This window comes from Gopherus evgoodei, unplaced genomic scaffold (genome assembly GCF_007399415.2).
Source record: "Gopherus evgoodei ecotype Sinaloan lineage unplaced genomic scaffold, rGopEvg1_v1.p scaffold_32_arrow_ctg1, whole genome shotgun sequence".
NCBI classification, from domain to species: domain Eukaryota; kingdom Metazoa; phylum Chordata; order Testudines; family Testudinidae; genus Gopherus; species Gopherus evgoodei.
Genome location: NW_022059994.1, coordinates 1390054 through 1415528, shown reverse-complemented (window position 1 = coordinate 1415528; position 25475 = coordinate 1390054). Strand labels below are relative to the sequence as shown.

The 25475-nt window shown below is 51.7% G+C and overlaps 2 protein-coding genes across 2 annotated transcripts in view; both read right to left on the bottom strand.

Annotated features, from left to right (window-relative positions):
- The window catches only part of LOC115640848 (zinc finger protein RFP-like), a 1004025-nt gene that overhangs the window by 688327 nt on the left and 290223 nt on the right, over positions 1 to 25475 (bottom strand). The window lies entirely within an intron of this gene.
- Positions 10279 to 24368, bottom strand: LOC115640832 (butyrophilin subfamily 1 member A1-like). The gene is given in 6 exon segments (XM_030543861.1): positions 10279 to 10349; positions 13881 to 13997; positions 17559 to 17840; positions 22251 to 22539; positions 22541 to 22599; positions 24217 to 24368. Coding segments are annotated over 6 exon segments (870 nt in total). The 5' UTR covers positions 24284 to 24368; the 3' UTR covers positions 10279 to 10293.

The following is a 25475-nucleotide window of genomic DNA, read 5'->3' as shown; positions in this document are numbered from 1 at the left end:
CTGTGGGGAATGTGAAAGGACAGGAAACAGGAGCTGGGGGGAAGGAGTGCAGGAGGCTGAGTGAGAGCTACCAAGGGTGCAGCAGCAGTTTGGTAAAGAGGTTTCCACTTTAAAACTAAAGTCCTGTTGAAGTTTGTTAGTACCTTGCCTGGTCACTACAACACCATGGTAAGTGCTGCCAGGACCCTAAACCTCCTCCTACATCCCAACCCCCCTGCCCCAGCCCTGAGTCCCCTCCCGCACCCAGGCTCCCTCCTGGAGCCCACACCACTCATTCCCACCAACACCTCAACCCCCTGCCCCAACCCGGAGCTCCCTCCTTCACCCCAAACCCCTCATCCCTGACCCCACCCCAGAACCTGCACCCCCAGTTGGAGACCTAACCCCCCTCCCACACCGCAACCTCCTGCCCCAGCCCAGTGGAAGTGACTGAGGGTGAGGGAGAGCAAGCGACAGAGGGAGGGGGGGGGATGGACTGGGCCTCAGAGAAGAGGAAGGGCAGGGGCAGGGCCTCAAGGCAGAGGCGGGGCAGGGTTCGGTTTTGGGAGATTAGAAAGTTGGCAACCTGACCTGTCCAGGTTTTCCCAGGATTGTCCCTTTGGCCATGTCACTCTTCTGGGAAATCTGTGAGTCTGCCCAGGACATGACAAGTCCCAGGTGTGTCAGTGGCTGTAGCGGGGGAGCTGCAGGGTGGTGGTGCCTACGCAAAGGGACCTCTGGGTGCAGAGTGTCTGGGAGCTGCAGAGACGGGGCAGCTCGAAACAGTGAATGAGATCAGGAGCTCAGGGCCAGCAGGGGCCAGTCACCACTGTGCAGGTACTAGCTCTGGGGGTCACCGCTGGGGGCAGCAGGGTAGATCTGGTGCCATCTCCCGTTGGGTGAGGTTGGTGCTTGGGGCAGTCCAGGAGCAGGAGCCTCTGGTGGCTGGTGCCCTTTCCCAGGATTCGGAGGGGGAGACAGTGCCCGGATAAGGGGACAAGTGGTATACATGAAGCAGGCAGATTTTCTGTTTTGTTGCACCTCAGAGGTGGCGATGACTAACAGGACCCCCAGTGGTGTTTGTGTAACTGCTCTGCGTGCCCCCCTCCCTCCCAGCTCTGTGCGGTAGGATACCCCGGAGTGCATGGACCCCTGGGCCAGTGGTGCTGCAATGTGTGTGCATGAGCCCTGGGCTCTCTGATCCCTGCTGGAGCTGCCCAGACTCTCCCAGCCTGCACCAGGGCACACACACGGTCAGGCTGCAGGCTGGGTACAAACACACACACACCCCTCAGCCACGGCTGTGAGGCAGAAAAGTTGCCGTGGGGGCACAATTTGTTGCAACTGGGTCAGGGAAGCATCCCAAGCTGGTTATAAAAACCTGTCTGCCCTTGCAGTGAGGAGAGGGCTTTCCTCACCCCAGATCCAGGGGGAAACTGAACAGCTCCTGTCTGGTCCTGTTACGCTAGAAGGAAATTGTGGGCTAAAGCCCAGTCTGAGCATAGAAACCCTGCTGCTGCGAGGAGAGAGCTGAGCAGTTCAGTGCAAATGATGGACAGATATGAATGTCCATCCTGCAGAGCTTAGGTACCAGCTTGGAAAGGTGACACCAAGGGCAGCATTTCATCACCAATCAGCCCTTTCCCAAAGGGGGCATGTACCTGCTCTGCAAAAAACCTGGTTTTTGTCTGCCCCTTTCCATCCACCCCAGTGACATTGCTGTTTCCAGCCTATTGAATGTCTTAGGAAAATGCTCTGTGCAGGGAAAGGAGCACAGAGCTCCCAGTGGGAGGTGGGTCTCACCATGATAAAACACCAGTGGTATGTACAGTACCTGCGTTGATCTGGGCGCGTCTCCACCCTGCAATCAAACACAGACAGAGGGGTGAGAACGCCCCTGAACACCGACATGCTGAGCAGGAGACAATGTCACACAAGGTGATACTGGGGGGAATGAAACTTACTGAGCTCAGCCTGGAGTTTGTCTAAAAATAAAACAAAGAGAAATGAGTCAATACCACATAAAGTGACCAGATATCCCCAGTCCTGATATTTGGGGCTTTGTCTTAGGGCTGGTCCACACTAGGGGGGGGAAATCGATCTTAGATACGCAACTTCAGCTACGTGAATAACGTAGCTGAAGTCGAATATCTAAGATCGGATTACTCACTGTGACGAACTGGGAAAGTTCTTAATGTTTTCTCTGAATACTGTATTGGTGCCTCAGTGTCCCCATGCCAGTTCTTAAGTATCTGGCAGAGCAAAGGGCCAGTGCACCTAAATGCCTGACACTCTGTCTCCTAGCAACTGATGGCCTGGGCCCCTCCTCTGCAAAGGTGCCAGCTGAAGGTGTTGGACACAAAGGGATCAGGTGACCTCCTGGCCCAGGAAAGGGGCTGAGGAGAGAGGAGGGGCTGGGAGGGGTTGTTAGTCTGAAGCTGGCTGGGGTCAAGGGTGGAGGGCAGACCTGAGGGTCTGGCTCACTGCCCCCCAGAATGGACCCAGCCGAGGGGTCCGGTTCGCTGTATCTACAAGCTCTGTTTTAGACCCTGTTCTGTCATTGAATAAACCTCTGTTTTACTGGCTGGCTGAGAGTCACGTCTGACTGCAAAGTGGGGGTGCAGAACCTGGTGGCTTCCCCAGGACCCCGCTGGGGTGGACTCTCTGTGGGAAGCGCACGGAGGGGCAGAGGATGCTGAATGCTCCAAGGAGAGACCCAGGAGGTGAAGCTGTGTGAGCTTCTTGCCCTGAACAAGTCTGCTCCAAGGTAGAGGAGGCTCCCCAAAGTCCTGACTGGCTTGGTGGGGAGCAGTTCCAGAGCATCGCCCGGTGACTCCGTGACAACTGGTGGCAGCGGCGGGACGTACTGCACCCCGTGAATGGCGCTGCTTGCAGTAAGTGACTGGGGAGCAGTAAAACAAAGGAGGGATAATGAGGACCAGGCATGCTGAAGGCTCAGAGATGGACGGTTTCAGGGGGCGGTTAACCTCTGGGAGTGTGTGACCAGCGAGAAGGACTGTTGGAGTAACGGGGTCCCCCTGAGGATTGCAGCGAGCAGTCTCGGGGCGGGGGAGCTTGCCGCTCGACCCTGGGAGAGAGAAGGATTTTTGCAGTAGCAGGGTTCCCCTAGGGATTGCAGGAGCAGTCCCAAGGGCGGAGGAGTCTGCAGCTCGACCCTGGCAAAGAGGTGGTGATCACGAGAAGGGCTGGCACACCAGGGGTTCTTCCTGGAATCCATGGGGGAGCCAAGAGCACACAGGCCTGTGAGTCCAGAGCCACTTGGGAACGGTGAAGTGATGGCCTATCACCATCTCCTTGAGAAGGACATTGTGATCCTGTGCACAAAGAGAGGGTTACGCATGGGGAAATTCACCAAGGCACAGTTAATCGTGCAGTTGAAGGAGAAGCACCGCTCTGAGGAGCAGATTCCTGGCCCAGATGGGGCTACAAGAGGATCTGAGAGCAGCTGGAGCATCAGCCAGGCATCCCCGGGAGTCTGGTCCCCAATCAGACGAGGGTCTTCAGGATTGGGTTCCCCATCAGGAGATTGGAGACGGATGGGATGGGAGCAGAGCCCAAGAGAGCGAGAGGACCGTGAGAGAAAGCAAGAGCCTGAGGAAAAGCTGCATGAGAAGCAGCAGCAGCGTGGACTGGTGATGGTGGAGCAGAGAGACATAGGGGGCTGCCCAGGGGTCAGTGGGGAAACACGCCTGCAGGGGCGAGACCCTGGGACAGAGAGAACTGTGGTGGTGCAGCCCCACATGCTGAGGGACTGTGGAACCTGGGTGAAGCTCCCTGGGGTGAAGCCCCTCGCCCTGCCTATGGCCCAGATCCCTGTGCAGACCCAGGAGGGGTCGGGCTGGCTGGTAGTTGGGGTTCTCCAGGATATCGGCTGGGAGGCCCTGTTGGGGGGTGACTGTCTCCCCATGGGACAGGATCCAGGCCCCGCTCCTGTAACGGCCGAGTGTTTGAATTCAAATCCAGGGAACCAATTGGCTAGGATGGAAATGGTCAGTGAAAATGCAAATAACCTGGCTGGCAGGGGGGAGGGGCTGCTGGGCTCAGGATACCTGCCTACCTGTAACCAGCCCCCTGGGGCTGAGTGGGAGGGAGAGATGCTCCCCACCCCCCTGCACACCGGAGAGGGGGCTCACGCTGGCTCTGATGCTGGGACCAGAGCGGAGAGCTCGCTGCCTGCCCCCACTGGGACAGCCAGGGCAGCGCTGAGCACGGGGGGAGCTGAGACCCCAGCTGAGTGCAGGGACACCCAGGCAGGGCAGGTCAGCTGCCAAACAGGTTTGCCTGGTCCAGACGTGCTGCTGGGAAGTGATTACACAGCAGGAAGGGAGCTACCAGGGACAGGGCTCAGGGGGGCTGTGACCCCAGGTCCAGCCAGCGAGAGGGAGCAGGTCCCACTCCCTGCCCCAGCCGCTGAATCCCAGACTGAGCTGCAGAGGGATCCCTCCTTGGAGAAGCTGAGGGAACTTGCTGGCCACAACGCTGCAAACCCCCTTGGGGAAGGCTGCAGGGACAGAGTCCTGCAGGAGGAGGGATTCCTGTACCGGGAATGGGCTCCCCAAGGGGAAGTGGAACTGGGGGCAATCGGGAGGCAGCTGGTGGTACCCCAGGAATCCACAGGGTTCTTCCCATTCGAGCTGCTGGATGGGAGGAGAGTGAGGGGACCCCTGGACCTGAAGGGGGAGGATTGGATGGAGAAGGGGGAAGACCCCTTGGGGGAATCTCTTCCCTGAGGTGGGAGACAATCTCCCCATCAGGTGTTCCCCGTTCAGAGTCACTGGGAAAGCAGCCCAGAACCTGGAGAGAGAGGTCAGGGACATGCTGGCTTTAGATGGGATCCAGCCAGTTTACAGCCCATGGGCCTCACCCGTGGGGCTGATCCCCAAGTGAGACAGGATGATCTGGTTTTATGGGGGCTATCAGAAGCTTAAAGCCATCACAGTGTCCGATGCCGACCCCATTCCTAGGCCTGGGGAGATTCTAGACAAGCTGAGGGGGATGGAGAACTTGGCCCTGGCAGACACTGATAACGTGCATCTTTAGCCAGACCTGGGAGGAACAGGTGTCCCAGGTGAAGAGGGGGCTGGGCTGCCTCAAGGAGGTGGGACTGACGGTAAAAGCTGGAAAGTGCAAGGGGGGACGGCAGAGGTGTTGTGTCTGGGCCACAAAGTGGGAAGTGGCTGCCCAAGCCCAGAGCTGGCAAAGGCCAAGATGGGGGCTCTTAACCAAGGGAGCCCAAATCACAGACCAGAGTGCTGGGAAAAGACCCAATCCCAGCTTGAAGCCCAGGGGTACTGGGGTGGCAAAGGGTGTGGGCTGCATAAACCTTCCCACATGCGGCCTGCAAGTGCCATCAAGCACACCCGACCTAAGGGAGGGCGTAAGACTGGACTGTCCTGGTGTAACTCACACCAAGGGATGGGAGAGATGCTGGGGCATCCATGGGAACCTTGGTGGGTTCGAACTTCCCCAGGTCACTGGCTGAAGTGACCTCGCTCAGTTCGGTCTCGAAGGGGGGAGAGATGTGACGAACTGGGAAAGTTCTTAATGTTTTCTCTGAATACTGTATTGGTGCCTCAGTGTCCCCATGCCAGTTCTTAAGTATCTGGCAGAGCAAAGGGCCAGTGCACCTAAATGCCTGACACTCTGTCTCCTAGCAACTGATGGCCTGGGCCCCTCCTCTGCAAAGGTGCCAGCTGAAGGTGTTGGACACAAAGGGATCAGGTGACCTCCTGGCCCAGGAAAGGGGCTGAGGAGAGAGGAGGGGCTGGGAGGGGTTGTTAGTCTGAAGCTGGCTGGGGTCAAGGGTGGAGGGCAGACCTGAGGGTCTGGCTCACTGCCCCCCAGAATGGACCCAGCCGAGGGGTCCGGTTCGCTGTATCTACAAGCTCTGTTTTAGACCCTGTTCCTGTCATTGAATAAACCTCTGTTTTACTGGCTGGCTGAGAGTCACGTCTGACTGCAAAGTGGGGGTGCAGAACCTGGTGGCTTCCCCAGGACCCCGCTGGGGTGGACTCTCTGTGGGAAGCGCACGGAGGGGCAGAGGATGCTGAATGCTCCAAGGAGAGACCCAGGAGGTGAAGCTGTGTGAGCTTCTTGCCCTGAACAAGTCTGCTCCAAGGTAGAGGAGGCTCCCCAAAGTCCTGACTGGCTTGGTGGGGAGCAGTTCCAGAGCATCGCCCGGTGACTCCGTGACACTCACCCGTCCACACCGCGCGGGATCGATGTCCGCGGCTCTCCGTGTCAATTCCGGAACTCCGTTGGGGTTGATGTAGTTCCGGAATCGATATAAGCGCGCTCGGGGATCGATATATCGCGTCTAGATTAGACGCGATATATCGATCCCCGAGCAATCGATTTTAACCCGCCGATACGGCGGGTAGTCTGGACATGGCCTTACATAGGCACCTATTACCCACCCCCATCCCCTATCCCGATTTTTCACACTTAGTGTCTGGTCACCCTAATATCACATTATCTTGCAGAAGAGAAGTGAGTCAAAAAGACATTAAAGCAAGGAAGTTAAAATCCTTAGACTCAGCCTGGAGGCTACATCAGCAATCGGAGCCTGGCACCTCCTGAGCAGCAAAGGAATTAGCAAGGGGAGAAATAGTGTAACCCCATCCGGCCAGGCGCAAGGGGTTCTTAGAGCCAAGCAGGAATCCCTCAGCAAGTGGAAAATATTAACCCTGTGAAGCCTGCAGAAAGGAGCATGCAGTACATCCGGTGAAGTGCACGATGGGAATTAGGAGACTAAAACGGAATTAGGAGAGTGAACATCCACAGAGATAAAACAAATACTAGGGAAATATTTCAGTCCATTAGTATCAGGAAGCCTGTGAGAGAATCGATGGGTCCCCTGGATTGGCAGGGGGTAAAGGGAGCAATTGAGGAGGGTAAGGACAATGCTGATAGACTGACTGGTTTCTTCGCATCAGTTTCCACCACAGAGAATGTTGGGGAGAGACCTGCCCTGGAGCTGCTCTGTTCAGGAAATGAATATCAGGGATCGAGGTGTGAAGAGGAGATATTGGAACAACTGATAAGTTAAAGAGCCAGCAGTCACAAGAGCAGCGTAGATCCCTGTTAGGTGGCAAATGCCCAAGAGTTCTGAAATGACATCAGACGATATGGCTGAGCTGCTAACAATAATATGCATCTCTCATTAAAATCAGCTATACTTCCAGAGATTCAGAGGGTTGGGAATGTTGTACCCAGTTTTAAAAATTTGGCCGGAGTAATTCTGAGTTACAGCCCAGCAAGCCTTACTCCAGTGCCTGGCAAAATTGGCTGAAACAAGAACTAAACCAGAATTCTAAATCAGCTCTATGAGAATGATAGGAAAAAGTCCAGCCAGCACAGCTGGAAAAGTAAACTGTGGGTACGTCTACAATTAAATCTCTACAGCAGTGCAGCTACACCACTGCTGCTGCGGGGCTTCAGCACAGACCGGGGTAGGCAACCTATGGCACAGGTGCCAAAGGCGGCACCCGAGATGATTTTCAGTGGCACTCTCACTGCCCAGGTCCTGGCTACCAGTCCAGGGGGCTCTGCATTTTAATTTAATTTTAAATGAATCTTCGTAAATATTTTAGAAACCTTATTTACTTTACATACAACAATAGTTTAGTTACATATTATAGACTTATAGAAAGAGACCTTCTAAAAATGTTAAAATGGCACACGAAACCTTAAATTAGAGTGAATAAATGAAGACTTGGCACAGCTCCTTCTGAAAGGTTGCCGACCCCTGGCATAGACACTACCTATGCTGAGGGGAGGGATTCTCCCATTGTCATAGGTAACCCACCTCCCCATAACCCACTTTCCGTCGACCTAGCACTGTCTATACCAGGGGTTAGCTTGGTAAATATAAACTGCATCTCTCAGCGGTGTGGATTCACACTCAGAAAAACGTAGCTATACCAGTATAAATTCCTAGAGTAGACTAGGTCTGTGTGTCACTAATCGATTAAATGTCAGTGAGTTTGTCAGTCCAGTGTGGTACAAAGGAGAACCCAATGGCATAACTGATGTGGCCTTTCAAAAAGTTTTTGAAAAAGTTCCTCACAAAAAGCTTTTAAGGAAACTAAGGCTGTCTACACTACCACTTATGGCTCCAAAACTTAAGTCACTCAGAAGTGTGAATATTCCACCTCGAGCGACATAATTTACACTGGCATAAGTGTTAGAGTGCACAGCACTATGTCGGTGAGAGAAACTCTCCTGTTCACATAACTCCCAATTGTTATGCTGATGGGAAAACTCTCTCCTGTTGGCACAGAGTGGCTCCACTAGAGATCTTACAGTGGCTCGGCTGCATTGGTTCAGCTGTAGCAGTTATAAGCTCTGTAGTGCAGACATAGCCTAAGTCATCATGGGGTGAGGGGTAAAGTATTGTCCTGGATCAGAAACCAGCTAAATGACAGAAAACAAAGAGCAGGAATAAATGGTCAATTTTTCATATGGAAAAAGGTTAGCAGTGGGGTGCCTCAAAGTTTGGTATTAGGACTGGTGTTTAGTCTATTTCAGTGGTGCTCAAACTGTGGGTCAAGACCCCAAAGTGGTTTTGACCCTGTTTTAATGGAGTCGCTGGGGGTGGCTTAGACTTGCTGGGGCCTGGGCCCGAAGCCCGAGTCTCACCACCTGGGGCTGAAGCTGAAGCTCGATGGCTTCAGCCCTGGGCACTGGGGTTCAGATTACAGGCCCCCTGTCTGGGACGGAAGCACTTGGGATTCAGCTTTGGCCCTGCCCACCCACCCAGGGAGCGGGACTCGGGCAGGCTCAAGTTTCGGTCTCCCGTCCTGGGGTCGTGTAGTAATTTTTGTTGTCAGAAGGAGGTCGCGGTACAATGAAGTTTGAGAACCCCGGTCTATTTATCAGTGACTTGGAACAAAGGATAAATCCGAAAGTGGCAACATTTGCAGATAACACACAATGATTTAGGTTACCAAAGAAGTCTGAGTTATTTCAGAAGCACCAAGCTTGAATAACCTGATGGCTGATGAAATTCAGTGTTGATCAATGTGAGGAAACGCACGTTACAAGGATAATCAGACCTACGCATGCAGGTTATTGGCTTTAAAATACTCAGGAAAAAGACCTGGGCATCACTGTGGACACCTCTGTGAAGAGCTTTGCTCAATGTGATCTAAACTCTCAGGGTGAGATTCTGCGCTCACAATCTGCAGCCCAGGGGTACTTGAGGGCTCAGGCAGCCTTAAGAGCTGCCCCTTATCCTCCTGACCCGGTCTGCTCTGGATGCCAAAGCAGCCCCCGCTGTAACTCAGGGCTTGTCTGCAGGGCAAAGTAACACCTGTGTAAGCAGAGTCAGGATGAGCTCTACCCTGACATCTGGTGGTGAATTATGGGAGTGTGGAAAAGAATTTCAGAAGCTGATCTTGTTTGCATAGGCAGACCCACCCTGCCTAGCATGAGCCCATGGCAGCCCAAAATGGTCACTTTGACAGCTGTGGGATCCCCAATTTCTCTGTTATTGGGGCAGGAGGAATAAGGTGTTGTTACTCTGATTATGTGAATGAAGGACTATGAAACTGTTTCACGACAGAGGGTCTCACCATCAACTAAGTAGCACCTGCTATACAAGGGACATGGGTTCCAACCCCCAGTGAGCTGAGAGGGGATGGGGAGTTGGTATAGGTGTGCTGTTAGAATTGGGAGCATGGTTTGTGTTCTCTTCCCAGTGTTGAATAGCAGAGCTTATTTTGATTCTATTAAGAGTTTAGCTAGAGATTACTGAGCTGAATTTGCTTTGGGCCAATGGTGTACCAGCATAGGGACTCCCCTACTACAAGCTAAAATGACAGGATGGTTGGACTGGTCTGTAGAACAGTGAGCAGAGTGGTTTGTGGGACAGTTGGTATGGCACATGGAACTGTGAACTGTGTGAAGTGGCTTGAGGGTCAGCTGGAGGAGCAGAGTGACTGGTGGAGTGGAGCTGTCTGTGTTGAAGGCTGCAGCAGAACTCTATGGAGAAGTGGGACAGTCAGCCTCAGACTGTGTAAAGTGCCCCTTAATACCCTGTGTGCCCCCTCCTGATTTCCACCCAGGATTGGGGGGTAAAACTCTGCAGATAAACTTTTGAACTCTGGGGTGGAAACAGAACCCCTGGATACTGAACCCTGCCCTTGTTGCTGCCAACTCAGATGGGCAGAAGGGTTCTACCAGTATAAAATAAGTTGGGCATTTAAACCACTCATGTTATACCAGTGTAATGCTCCATATGATACACTTATTCCATAATAAGAGTGAGTTTTTCTGGCTTATCTTGTGCCTTTAGCTACAGCAGCCTGTCCCTGGGTGCATATGGACAGCAGCACAGCCCAGAATCTCTGCAGAACCGTGCGCTGTGGCCCCGCACGGACACCCCCCTCTTGTTCCCAGGCCCATCTTCCCTACAACAGGGCTTGTGAGTGGGTCCTCAGAGGGCAGCCCACAGCTGTTCTCTGCACTGCCTGCACTGGAACGAATCCTCCCCTAGCTGGATCCAAGCCTTCTGGAGCCCAGTTATGCGGTTTTGGTCCTTCTACGGACCATAAAGGGGTTGAAGTGTGGGTGAAAATCTCACCCTCCATTTATTAAAATGTGGCCAGCCTTTCTGGGTTTGAAGATAGCATTGAACAAGTGACCGGGGTGTAAGCAAGCAAGCTGGGTGCACCAGCTCAGTGAGATCTGTCTGAGTCTGCAGGAAGCGCTGTTTTCTGCTCATACTTATCAAGTGGGGCTGGGATGCTGACATTAAAACCTGATCAATGACAATTTAATTGTCACCATTTGCAATTACTTCACTGTTGATCATTGTAACAGAAACATCCAACTTCTGTTCTTCTCCTTCACAGCTGGATGCAAGGACTGATACTGAGGAGGGAGGGAGGCAGTGGGGCAATGGTAGATACTAGAGCAGAAGGCAGTGGGGCAGCTACCTGTCATCAAAGATTGCTGGGGTGAGGAACAGTGAATTCAATTCCCTCCATCCAAATACAGAGTGACCACTTCTATGCTAAAACAGGAAGAGAGAGAGGAGATACATTTCCCTTTCCCTTCCCTTTCCCTTCCCTTCCCTCCCCCAATATAAAATGCCTCCTGGATATGAGAGCAAACACACGCACATAACACACAGCAGGTCACTGAGGGTGAAATCCTGCCCCTTCCCTCTTTACATGGCTGTGGAAGGGAGGATCCCAAGCTGAGAGATCCTGTTAAATACTGGACAAGTCTTACAGTCTCCAGCAGGGGTGAAAGTAACTTACAGGATTTACCAGTACTGCCAGAGTCCTGAGGGGGCGTGGCCTCATCCGGAAGGGGCATGGCCTCTCAAGATTTAAAGGCTCTAGGGCACCAGCTGTGGCTGGGATACCCAGGGCCTTTAAATCAACCAGGGGCTCCCAGCTGAAAAGGTGGCTGGGAGCCCCCTGGGGCTCTGGGGCAAACTAAAGGGCCCATGGGCTCTGGCCGCCTGGGGGAACCTGGAGCTTTGCGGGGCTGGGGCAGGGATTTAAAGGGCCCAGAGCTCCTGCCGCTGAGGGAAGCCTTAAGCCCTTTAAATCCTGGCCCCAGCCCAGCCACCAGAGCCACGGCCGGGATTCAAAGGGCTCTGGGCTGCCCACAGCCGCCAGGAGCTCTGAGCCCTTTAAATGCCAGCCCTGGCCTGGCTGCCGGAGCTGCAGCCGGGATTTAAAGGGCTCTGGGCTGCCCACAGCCGTGAAGAGCTTTGAGCCCTTTCAATCCCCTCTGTGGAAGCTGGTGCGGTCCAGCACGGCGTACTGCCTCTTGCCGGTGGACCGGACCGGACCGGACCGGCTTGCTTTCACCTCTGGTCCCCAGCAATGAGCCTGGCCCATGTGGGCTGCTAGACAGAGCTGCTCAGCCCCTTCCCCTTCACAACTCATCTGTGTCAGTGTGACACAGAGAGAGAAAAGGGCGAGAGGTTGGATTTCATTCCATCACGTGTATGGTGAAGTTCCTATTACTGTTGAATGCAGTTCCGCTGTAGTTATGAGACAGAGAAACAAAGAGCTGGACAAATGGTCACATAGATAGGTCTGTCTGTGGAGGCCTCTGCCCTCTGCATCCCTGCTGCCTGGGACTGGACTACAGCGATGGGTGGTTCAACCTGTCCCCACAGGCTGTGGCCTCTATGAGTCATAGCAGCCGACCCTGCTGCTTGAGTCCTAGACCCACTCCCATCAGATATGGCTGTTGTGGGAAGGAAGGTCCCTGTTTATCGAGTTCTCTGTCTGGTGCCCTCTGTGCCCATCCCTTGAATGGCCCCAGCTCCTGACTGTGGGGATGGGGGAGGGAAGAGAGCGATGGGAATGGGACTTTGACCTGGGCTGGATAAGGAACAGGGTCTTGCTGGCTCCATCCTAGGCCAGATCCTGATCTTGTGGGTGGTGTCTGCCCCTTGGTCCTAGGGATAACAGGGAAGAGCTCCCCCTAGGGGGAATAGTGGTAGATAGTGGGTGTCCCAGCAAAGAATGGGGTGGAGGTGCCCTTCCTAAGCTGGATGCTCAGGTCACTATCGCCACTGAGCACAGCCTGAATTAGAGCATCTTGTGCCCAGTGTGAGCAGCATCTCAGACCAGCACCACAAATCCTCAGTGTGTTTGTGTTACTACAGCATCCTAGCCACAACTCACCAGGGCAGCTAGTGTGGAGAATTCTCCGAAAGGCTCAGGGAACAAAACAGTCACAGTTAATGGTTCTGATTGTTTAGTGTTTAGAAATGAGCCCAACATAGCTCTCTCTGGGCACATACACAAAGTTTACATACAACTCAAAATTAGTTAATCCCTGTCACCTAAACATGGACTCAACCCATATAACGTATCTATTAAAGCAGGGGTGGGGACCCTTTTTTCTGTCAGAGGCCACTGACCCACAGAAAAAAATAGTTGGGGGCTGAGCGCAGAGGCTCAAGGCTTCCCCTAGGCTCTGGAGTGGTGCCAGAAATGAGGGGTTCAGAGTGCAGGATGGGGCTTGGGGTTGGGGCAGGGGGTTGAGGTGTGGGAGGAGGTGAGGGCTCTGTCTGGAAGTGTGGGCTTGGGATGGGAGGTCTTGGGTGCAGGAGAGCGCTCCAGGCTGGGGGAAAAGGTTTTGGAGTGCAGGAGGTGGCTGAGGGCTGGGCAAGGAATTGGGGTATGGGCTCCAGCTGGGGGTATGGGCTCTGGGGTGGGGCCGCGGATGGGACGGGGGTTGGGGTGCAGAAGGAGGTTTGTGGTGCAGGTTCCAGGATGTAGGAGGGGGCTCTTTATTCATTTATTTATAAATGGACACAAATCTGACATCAGGAATTATAACATTCAAAAAACAATAAGAGAACACTTCAATCTCTCTGGACACTCAATAACAGACCTCAAAGTAGCAATTCTACAACAAAAAAAACTTCAAAAACAGACTCCAACGACAAACTGCAGAACTGGAATTAATTTGCAAACTGGACATCATCAGATTAGGCCTGAATAAAGAGTGAGAGTGGATGGGTCATTACAAACCTAATTTCTCCCATGCTAATTTCCCCCTACTGTTACTCGCATCTTCTTGTCAACTGTTTGAAATGGACCACTCTTATTACCACCACAAAACTGATTTTTCCTCTCTTGGTATCCTACTGTTAATTGAATTGTCTTGTTAGATTGACACCCCTCCACACCCCGATTTGATAAGGCAACTCCCATCTTTTCATGTGCCGTGTATTTATACCTGCTCCTGTATTTTCACGCCTTGCATCTGATGAAGTGCACACAAAAGCTTATGCCCAAATAAATTTGTTAATCTCTAAGGTGCCACAAGGACTCTTCATTTTATTTTGGTTTTTTTTTAATATCTCTCTCTCTCAAAGTTCCCGCCTCTTGTTACTTAACCTTTTGCTCTGTGTTGCCTCCAGAAGCAGTAACTGGTCAGGGGAAGGAGAACAGCCAGGAGAACCAGGATCACACCCAGAGCCACCATCCAGGGATTGACTTGCAGAAAAAACAGCTCTGCAAGAGAAAGTGCCATTGACTTAGGAGCAAACAAGTCCGTAATGAAGGCAGGACACTGTGACAGTGGTGACTCTGTGACTAGTTAAAAGAATCTCACTGGGAAATATGGCTGCCTTGTGCTTTATTATTAAACTAGTGAGAGCCCAGGCTTTAGCCTGATTACTGAACATGGTTAATTAATGGGAGGGGGCATGGTGGGGGGTCGGGTGCAGCTCCATTATGCCACTCCTATCCCCCACTGACATAAATTCAGGCATTTCCTACGTTGCACTAAGTGATCCCAAAGCTGCAGCCAGTGCAGAGTAGCCCTTAGAATCAGAGAGTTGTGACCAGTGTCCTGACACCCCCAACTCTCCTCAGCCATATGAAAGAATCTGGCCCAAAATATGTTAATGCAGGATATTAATAAAAACAAAAGTTGAGCCTGGAGATTCAGAGTAATAATTCCTCCAGATTCCTCTTCCCTAGGCCTTGGAGCAATGGCTGACTAGAGGGTCCTTGCTAAGCGATTAGTGTGATGTTTTGAAACTGTGTAAAAATTACAAGCTGACACTTGAAATCCTGAGGGGATTCCTGGTCCTGCTTGCAGGCTAAGGGGCTCGGTAGGGAGCGTACATCTGGGTCCTCTGCAGTCAGTCTGCAAAAAGCTAGCCTAGAGCAGGGTGGATTTGGTTCTGCCTTAGGGAGCAGCCTGCTTTGTCTCTCTCTGTATTTGGCTTTGGCATGTTAGAGTTCTGGATTCTTAGAAATAAAGCAGTGTGACATTGCAGCCTTTCAGGAGCAGTATTTATGTTTTGTTTCTAACCCTCTGTGTGTGTTGTGAACATAACAATCAGGTAATACTGGGCATATCATAGAGTAACCAGCAGTCAAGCACTACGAGACCTCAGACAAATAGTGCTTTACAAATACAACGTGCTTACTATTATAGTGATGAAATATTCATTCGATAGTAAACACGGTTATTTGGTAGATTATAACACATAAAATCACAACCTTTTTTTTCTAAAAATTAAGGTGCTCTTAGGTAAGATTTTGTTTCTGCATATTTGGGGCCTGAACTTTTATTGCTGGTATTTTCAGATGTAATCTAAGTAGCAACGCTCAGGCCATATTCAGGGCTCTCTTGTGCTAGTCAGGAAAAGTGACCTTATTACCCAGATTTTCATAAATAATTAGCACCAAAACTCTCATTGAGAACAAAGGAGAATTCCCTCCTCCACCCCCACAGATCATTGTGATGTTCACAGCGTGTGCACACATGTGCACACACACACAAAGTGAGATACAAGCATAAACACTCCTGCTGGAAGGCTGCAGTGTATCATGACTTTATTTCTTAGAATCCAGAATCTGAATACACAAGAACCCCAGAACAGAGAGGGAGGCGTCTCCCTAAGGCAGCAGGCACAACTCACCCACCTTGCTCTACGGTGGCTCGTCTACAGGCACAGTTAGTGCGCGGCAGGCTGGGGTGTAAATCCACTGTGCACTGGCCAGCTGAACTCTACCTGGCTGTGTGCACCCTGCTGCACTGCACTAAAAGTTCCCTGGGGCACTTTGATCGGTTCTCATTTCAAAGTGGGGTAGATCAAAGCACTGCATGGAATTTCTAGTGCACGTAACAGGGTCCAGCTCAGGCGTGCACAACATGTGGCCCTTGTGGGTTCACTGTGCGGCCCGTGGGGTGAGTAGGCAAGCAGCGGGGAGGGAGACAAGCCAATGGCTGGCTGGCTGGCTGGCCGGCTGGTGGGTGGGAAGGTGAAGAGGCCAGTGGCAGGCTGGGGAATGAGGACGAGCCAGCGGCAGGGGGCAGGGCAGGGGCAGCTCTAAACATTTTGCCACCCCAAGCACGGCGGCATGCCACAGGAAGCTCTACGCCGGCCGCTGGCAGGCAGCTCCGGTGGACCTCCTGCAGGCGTGCCTGCGGGAGGTCCACCGGCGCCGCCTGCTGCCCTCCCGGCGGCCGGCATAGAGCCCCCCGCTGCATGCCGCCCCAAGCACGTGCTTGGCATGCTGGGGCCTGGAGCTGCCCCTGGGCAGGGGCAGCAGCAGAAGATAAGAGGCCAGCGGTGGGCAGGCAGGTGAGCTGGCGGCAGGGGAGGGGGGCTGAGGAGGCGAGCAAGCGGGCAGTGGCGGGGGGGGTGGGGAGCAGGCAGCGGGGGAAGAAGGGGGCTGAGGAGGCGAGTGGGCAGGCAGTGGCAGGGGGGCCGGTGAGCTGGCAGCAGGGGAGGGTGGGGGCTGAGGTGGCGCGCGAGCTGGCAGTGGCAGTGGGGCCGATGAGCTGGTGGCGGGGGAAGGGGGAGCTGAGGAGGCGAGCGGGCAGGCAGTGGCAGGGGGCCGGTGAGCCGGCGGCTAGGGGACGGGGGGGCTGAAGAGGTGAGCGGTGAGTTGGTGGCTGACCTGTTTCACTGATCTTATCTCTCATAAAAATTGGTCTTTTTTGCTGCTTTTCTCTGGGCTGAGGGCTGTCCCAATGCTGCAGAGAGGGTGTTCCCAAAGGAAGGTGCTTGCTTCTAACCCTGGAGGCCATCAGTATGTCTGCTCATCTCTAGTCTGTCCACTTGACAAGTGTGATTGTCCTTGGTCTGGCTCCCAGCCCCTCTCCAAGGGGTGCAGCTGTCTGGAAGTGCTGTCTTCCACGCTTTCCTCAGTCACACCTCATTCATTCAAGAGGGCAACTGATTACAATGTTGGGAGAAGATCTTATTCAACTTCTGGCAAAAAGACATTTTTCTTTTACCTTAATTATACTACCTTAGGGGCCCCCTATAACATATTACCAAGGTTCAATACAAAGTCATAAAGAAGTTATACAAAAATGCATAATGCAGAGATTTATCTGCAATTGCATTGATTGACTGCTGTCTGCAGTAATATAATCACCCCATGGTCTTTGAATGAGGCTTTATACTTGGGGAGGGGGTGAGTGGTGAGTCAGAGGCGAGCAGGTGGGCAAGAAGCAGGTGGGCAAAGAGGTGAACAGAGAGCCAGCAGAGGTTCTAGGGGCAGGCATGGGGGATTCTGGCAGGGGAAGGAGGAAGGTGAAAGTAGGTGAGTAGTGGGTGGGGGACTGATTAGGAGGGATGCAGCAAGCCAGCGGGGGGTTAGGGGGAGAAGAGGGGTGTGATGATGCTGCCAAGCGGGGGAGGAGGGTGTTTCCGAGGGGGCTGGACAGGTGCTGGGGTGTGTATGTGTTTCAGCGGCGCTGGGGTGGGGTTCGGTGAGGTTAGGAGGTTTTGACCCTCAGTTGTTTTCTTTGGAGTAATATGGTCCTTGCTGCTTTACGAGTTGTGCAGGCCTGGTGTAGCCCAAGCTCAGACATCTATACCACAATTTAACAGGCCCTTAGCCTGAGCCAGCTGGCCTGGATCACCAACGGAGTTTGAATTGCAGTGTAGACATAGCCAAGAGAACTGAGGTTGTTCAGGACTTTACAAGACATGCTCAGCACATTGAAGGTTCAGGCCAATAAACAGGAAACACAATGATAAATACTCTCTGCTCATGTCTGCAGCGTCTCAGTCTACCCATGTGCAGGCTGGGACGGACACTGACCTGCTAAGGAAATCTCTGACTCTCTCTCCTGGTTGAGTCGCGGGTTCCTGACACAGCAGGACACTTTCTGGTTGGACTCTTCAGTTAGAACAATGGCAATCTCTGCTCGAAACAGGCCATTGGCCTCTGGGGATATTTTTTCAGAGGTTGATGGTAAGAGCTGCCCCTGGAGATCTCTCCACTGAGCTTCAGGCTTTGGGTACCATCCGATTGATCGGCAAACAACCCGGATCCCTCCGTCCTGATGTCCTTCCACAGCGATGGCAGGAGCAGAGCCCAAACCTACAGAAGAAATAAATGAACTTGCGACAATCCTACAGTGCTCAATAATGAACCAAAAATAATGAACCAACCAGAAGTTGGCAGCAGAAACTGGACTCCTCTGAGAGCCAGGAAACACACCCACACTCACACCCACAAAATACAGACATTAGATAAAGAAATGCAGGGTTAAGGCAATGCCTTCTGCTCCAGATCACACTTTTACTGATGAGCTAAACTGAAATAAAATGATCTTAATCTGAATGATCTTACTCTGGCCGGTGGGAGGAGCGACCCAGTGGGGGTGGCAAGCAGGAGCAGCGAGCAGGCAGCCACTGGGAGCAGCAAGCAGGCGGCCAGCAGGAGTAGTGCACAGGTGGGAGCAAGGAGTAGTTGGCCGACAGGAGCAGTGGGCAGGCAGTCGGCAGGGGCGGGCCAATGAGAGCAGTGAGCAGGCGGCCGGTGGGACCAGCAGGCTGGTGGCCGGTGGGGATGGCTGGTAGGAACAGCAGCCAGGTGGCCTGGTGGGTGCATTTCCCCCACCACCACTCCGCCCATGGCAGGAGCAGAATGCACACAGATGTACCTATGAACTCTAGAGGGATATGGCTACACTTGACATTCGAAAGCGCTGCTGTGGCAGTGCTTTGAAGTGTGAGTGTGGTCGGAGCGCCAGCGCTGGGAGAGAGCTCTCCCAGCGCTGCATGTAAACCACATCCCTTACGGGTGTAGCTTGCAGCGCTGGGAGCCGCGCTCCCAGCGCTGCTGCCCTGATTACACTGAGGCTTTACAGCGCTGTATCTTGCTGTACAAGGGGGGTGTTTTTTCACACTCCTGAGCGCAAAAGTTGCAGCGCTGTAAAGTGCCAGTGTAGCCATGCCCCGTCGGTCGGTGCTGACCAGGCACAACAACTGTGAATGGTGTGTTAAACGAGGGGCACACTACAAGAACTTGGTGTTGGACTCAAGAACCTGAAGCAAAAGACGCTGCCCAGCATACCCTGCGGAGAGTGTCTTGCTCATGCTTTTGTGTTCTTGAATATCACGTGTGCTGTTTTCTCAGATTCGTGCTAGGTTACTTTTATTAAAGAAACTATTTCTATCTCAGACTCTGCTTGCGAGAGGGGAAGAATTGCCTCTTAGAAGCGCCCAGAGGGTAGAGTGAAATTTTCCCACATTACTGGGTGGGGGCTCAAGCCGGTTTTGTTTATATTTTCAAAAAGGAACCCCCTAGATATTGGACCCAGCGCTTCTTGCTGCCCACTCCAACTGGTAAAAGGGCTACATTATTATAATGCTTTTTGATTGTCAGTGTAACTTTTGTCAACAAAAGTTGGCAGTGTAGACAAGGCCTATTTCAAGATGGGTGGATTTTTTGTTCATTGTTTTGATTCTGGTTGGTTTGTTGTTGTTTTTTTTGAGCTGTAATCTGTATCCAGGAGATCATTCGGAACATGCTGAAACTATATTTGAAAAGAAAATAAATTACACCTGCAAACACTCACTGGGAGGGGTGATGGGGATGGAAGAGGAGATGGGAACAGGGGTTGGGTCTGCAGCAAGGCATGTGGGTATTATGGTGAGAGGGATAAATTGGAATGGGTGGAAGGGGAGGAAAAAAGGTTTGGAGCCTCCTCAGGTAAGGGAAAGGAGTGGGATTGGAGGGATTGATATTGTGAGGGTTGACAGTAAAAGTTGTGGGTTTAGGGGCAGGGAGTCCTGTCAGTCCCAAATTCTCCCCTTTCCTGATCTGGGGGAGCCCTACTCTTTGGCAGGGCTCTGAATTCCTTTTTCTTCCCACTGTATGTCCTGGGATCTGGGAGACCCTGTCACTCTTGGGGTGTCTAACCCCCTCATGTAATCTGTGATCATGGGGGAGTGGGGCGGGGGCTGAATGTGGTGAAAAGGTAAACGCCTGAAACACAGGAAATGAACAATTAAAATACACATCACCCCTGTGTGGGGTTGCCAGAGTGTTTGGGGGAGGAGGAATTGGACTGGGTGGGCCTGCAACATGGTTGGGGTCCTGGGGAAGTCTGGCTGGACCAGAGCTGGGGTGCGAAGCTCGGCATGGTAGTTTGGGTGAGCAGCCCAGCTCAGTGTGCAGCTCAGGCTACGAAACTGAGGTAGTGTTTGGCCCACCAGTAAGCTGCTGCCTGTGATGTGTGCACCCAGAAACACAGGGCAGAGGGGAGATACATAGTTGTGGGGGATGGTGAGAAGGAGACAGACACACAAGTCTTCTCTCACATGCTTAAAGTAGCCGCTGCGTAATAAATCTGTCCAGGTGCTGGGGCAGGGACCTGGGATGAGATTTCTCTCCTCACCAGCCCTGTTACCAGCTACACACTGCAAACATAGCAAAGCACGACTGTTATCCCCACTGCACTATCACAGAAGGCACAGGTAGAAGGGACAATGGGCAACCACGGAGCAACTAAGTGGCCTAACAGAGAGTTCCCAGGACTGGGACTATTCCTCGCTCTGCCACTGAGCTGCTGGATGACCTTGGGCAACTCACATCTCTCCTCTGTGCCTCAGTTTCCCATCTGTAAAATGGGGATAATGATGTAAAGTTCTTTCAGGTCTACTAATGGAAAAGCACTATACTACACTTCTGGTTATTACTTGGGCACAGTCATGTAGCAACTGCAAACCTAGGTGAGAACTATAACCACATAAATGGCCACTAGCTCCTACAACAAACATTTCCCTTTCTGTTGAAAAAACACAAAACAAAACAAAATACAACACAACACAATTAGAAAATTCACTGACAAAACCTTGGCTAGCACAGAGTTCAGGCTGCCTGATGATATTATCTCCTGCCCTTCCATAGCACAGTGACAGCTCTGAGACCCTGTTCCCACTACTCTCTCCACTGGTCAGTACAGCTACACTGAACACAGGGAATGCATCTGCACTGCAGGCAGATACATGCTGCCATTCAAATCAGTGGAACACAGCACAAACAATGGCACCTTCCTGTAATCCTTCCTCATGTCCATTCACTGACAAAAAGCTTAGGGTAGGTCTATACTATCGCAGTAAGTCGACCTCAGGTACGCAACTCCAGCTACAAGAATAATATTTATTATTATTCAGTCTCCCATTGACTTACCTTACTCTTCTCATCGGGGGGTAGAGTACATGGGTTGACTGGAGAGTGATCTGCGGTCGACTTTGGCGAGTCTTCGCTAGACCTGCTAAATCGACTGCCGATGCATCGATCTCCACTCTGCCAATCCTGGCTGTAGTGTAGATGTAGTCTTAGTTACCTCCAGGCAACTTTTACTCTGTACTATCTCATGCACTTCCAGAACGCTGAGTTCAGCAATACTCAGACCTCTAAAACGAGGAAATCCATCGGGAAGGTAAACACCCAAACAACCTTAACTCTGCCCCTTTGGAGCTGATAATAACCACTGGGAATTGGTTGCATGCACTAAAGGTGCATGCACTGTGCTCGGTGTAGCTGTAATAACCAATGGAGGGATTATTTGGAGCTTATTGGCAGAGCTGTCACAGTGACATCAGGAGAGGTGCAGGTGTACCTTCAGGGATCAGTCATGACTCATCTCAGAACTGGGTGGTGCAGGCTCTGTCAGTAGCAGGGCACAGACTCCTTACCGTGGGGATTGTCAGCAGCCTGGTGTCGGATATGCCAGTGGTCACCAAGGCTTGGTGAGGGGTAAGTGAAGGCAACGTCCCAGAAGAAATCCACACCCACAGGGCAAGGGTGACGAGGCAATAACATTTTGTAAGTTGGGGGTGGTTTGTGTGGAGTAGGTTCAGTGTTTGAATGTAGACCCAGGTGTTCACTACACCTGGCCTAAACTCATATCCTTGTTACAGAACTAGCTGCACCTGCATTCCCTTGCTGGTCTCTCTGACAGCAACTTCAGGGGTTAGGCCTCCTGTCTCTACCTGTCCTGGGGGCAGGGAATTCCTCAGTTCTCCCACTCTTAGACCAGGCTCTGGACTACAGGGTCTTCGTGTATCAACCACTGTTACCCTGAAGGGGCCAGATACAAACCGAGATCAATCCCAGCTGATGGCATCAGTTTGGGGAGAATCAGCCATTGTTTCCCCCTGTGTGCACAATATAATTGTAATAACCACATGTTAATGTCACTTGACTGTTTAAGGGTGTCAATGTGTCTCATTAACCCCTTGCTCCAGTGCCCTCAAATTTGGGCCACTAGCCCCACCCCAGAGATCAATGAGTCACAGCAATTTTCAAGACAATCTGAGTATAGGTTTTAGAGAATTTATAAAAAACGGATATTAAACAGCAAACTAGAATCAACCTTATCCAGAGCAGAGCTGCTGACCCACTATAATGAAAAAAATTGTGTAATCTCACAATGAACCTTCTGACTCCACTTATTATCCTGTTGAAGACTGTTAAACATCAGAACAAGTTACTGACCTGCCACCTGCAGTTCTAATAAAGCTTCTTCATAAGACACACTGGATTTAAAAAAACACTTATACTGTCCATCATCGGAGGGCTGGATATTGCGTATTCTCAGGGAAACACTCCCATTGGTGATGTCGTCTTTCAAGAGCTCAGTTCTTCCTAGATATTCCGGCATCTGCTGTCCATACTGATCCCGCCCACCACGGTAGAGGTGCACGATTGCAGAGAACTGGGATCAGAACCATCTCAGCTCCATGCTTTCAGCGCTCATCCTGGGGGAGAGGTGGCAGGGCAGGACAGGCCTCCCCACCTAGGGAGGCAGCGATTGGATGGTCAGGTCCAGTCACTGTGAATTGTGCTGTGAAATGTACAATGAAAAAAGGAAATTAAATTGGCGAGGGGCTGGGGATTTGGCATTAATTCAGCAGTAAGACACACAGTAAAGAGATGCCCTGCTTTAGAAGTGAAAGACCATTTAAAGACAAAAGCTTGATGGAGCATAAACTAATAAAAGGTCTGAACACATTACACTTATCCCAAAAAATTCTCATCTGACACATGGGACTCTCTGGTAGGTTCCAAAGTCTTTCAAACCTTTCTGTAACGGTTTGTCCTCTTGGTTAATAGGTCCTGTCACTTTGCAGCCGAAGATCTCGGGCCTCTGGTCAGTTCAAATCCAGCTTTTATACCAAACATCTTTGTTTTCTTGAGCTTCTGCGACCTGGTCTAAGCCAGTTTATGTAACTCTCTCGAGGGCTGGTACTCCTCTGGAGCTGTTACCTGTCCCTCAAGTAATTACCCCCCATGGTTTGGCAAATTCTGAAGGAGATGGGGTAACCCTCCCCCAGTGGCATAGATTACAATCCGAGCCCACAAAGATACATATAACATGTATAGACACCATTGGTAAAGGGGGTACACAAATAAATAGGACACAAAGTGAATTTGATAGTCCCCAAAATGCCGCATGGCTGCAGTATCTGTCACACAGAGTTCACATGTGAGTGTTATACACTGTCCCTATTATCTCTGAATAAAGCTCTAACTTCTCACGGACACCCTGGGGCCTGGTTCTCTGATACACCTTTTCATGCTGCTCCAGCCCAGGGGCCTCCTCATCTGCAGTAGGGTGGTGTAAAGACTGACAAGGTGTAAAGATATGAAAACAGATCGTCACTATGCAGGCAATGGCTTTAACGGTAAAGTCAGGGGTCAGATAGTGGAGAGGGAGAAGGAGGCAGATAGAAAAGTGCAAGAAACAGAGAAGCAGGTCACTGTGGAACTGCACAGGACATGGGGGTCCTGGTGCAGAGACTCAGCATCAGGAAAGACAGAGAGAGCTGGTTAAATTAACAGGATGGAAACCACAGCAGGAGGGAACCAAAAAGCCCAAGTAGCTGTGGAGCCAGCCCCAGGGGTGGGTGGGACAATGTAAGTGGCTCACTTAAGGCACAGAAGGAAGAAGCCAGCAAATAACCTCACCTCCTCACTGTGAGATGAGGTCTAGTTCTGAGCCCCAGTCAGATGTGCCTAGTGCAGCATGAATGACTTCTGGGTTGTTACGTCTAAACCGGAGAGTCTAGGATTCAGGACTCCTTTGTGGCTGAAGAGTCTGATTTGTGACGTATACGATCTGTCAGTGCAGTGTATAGGAATTGGGTAGTGTCCTTTTAAATAGTTTGCAAGCCCTGTAGTGGCGCTCACTGTGTTTTAGAAGCTGTTCTGTGTTTTAGAAGCTGCCAGGAATCATCCAGACCAGAACAGTAGGATGGATATATTGTCTAGGCCTGACATGATAGTGTATGATAGCAGCCATGTTCCTGGGGACCCAGGTGTAGCCTGTGGTTTCGCCACGTTGCTGGTTGTGGGCAGGTTGAAAGACCTGGTTTACAAGACAAGGCAGTGATGTGAGGTGGATGGTGATGACCAGCAATAGCAACAGCAGCAAACCCAGCGAGGAGGCCGGAGCTCCTACCTGACACCAGCCTGTGAACCTGTAGAGCGAGGCAGAGAACGACGTAGCCAGGCAGAGCAGAGCTCATTGTGGAGCCAGGGTTGAACGAGGGAACCTTCCCTGTTATTGTAGCTTGTTCTAGGGAACAGGAGAAATAACAAACCAGACAGCAAGTGAGTGGGATGCAGTGATAGTGCCAGGTTCTCTGACTTTCATAGACCTGGTCCATGGACCAGTTATGTTTACATTAGCCCACTTCCCAATATTCATAGACTAAGGTCAGAGGGGACCATTAGATCATCTAGTCTATATGTGCCACAGGCCAAAGGCTCTCACCCATTTACCCCTGTACTGAGCCCAAACTTGTGTTTGACTGAAGTATCTTCCAGAAAGTCACCAAGTCTTTGTCTGAAGACAGCAAGAGATGGACAATTCACCAGTTCCCTTGGTAGTTTGTTCCAGTGATTAATCACCCTCACGGTTACAATTCTGTACCTTATTTCTAATTAGAATTTGTCCAGTTATAACTTCCAGCCATTGGTTCTTGTTATGCCTTTCTCCACTGTATTAAAGAGCCCTTTAGTACCCTGTGTTTTCTCCATGAAGGTGTGACAGGTGGGGAATTTTACTGAAATATTTTTATGAACAATCGGTAGGACTTTGTACTGATCCCCTTGGCATCGCTGCTGCTTTGGGGGAAAGAACTGCTTCTCTCGCTGGGACGTGGCCGAACAGGCTAAGTGTCTGAGATGTAGAACCACTAGGACTGTCTGGGCTGGAATCAACCCATATCAATGGAGGACCTTGAAAAGACAATGGGAATCCTCAATGAATGAGCATCAACTCCTACACCAAGTTTCTTCCCCCCCACCTCTCTACAAGGAAGAGGAGCCATAGCCCAGAGCTGGAGCACAAAGGGAGAAGGTGTCAGGTGCCTGTGTTAAAGGACTGGGCTGACAGGGACACAGGAACTCACTTGGGACTGAGCGACAAAAAAGGGACAGGGAGAGAGCACAAGTCAATCTGGATCCTCCAGCAGCACCGCTCGGCCGATCTACAGCTCTGACCCCCTCTCAAACTTTGCTTCTTTGTGCTGACCTAAGGATTTTCAGACTCTGTAGGCCAGGGGACTAACACATTGTTAGTTGGCATGGAAAAGGCTGCCTGGTGTCTCTACAGATACTCACTGAGAGCACTGAGCCCTGAAGGGGTAGAACAAGTCTCCTGCAGGAGTCTAGCTTAGCTGGACTTGCTGCAGGGAGCCATGGAGAAAGCCAGTG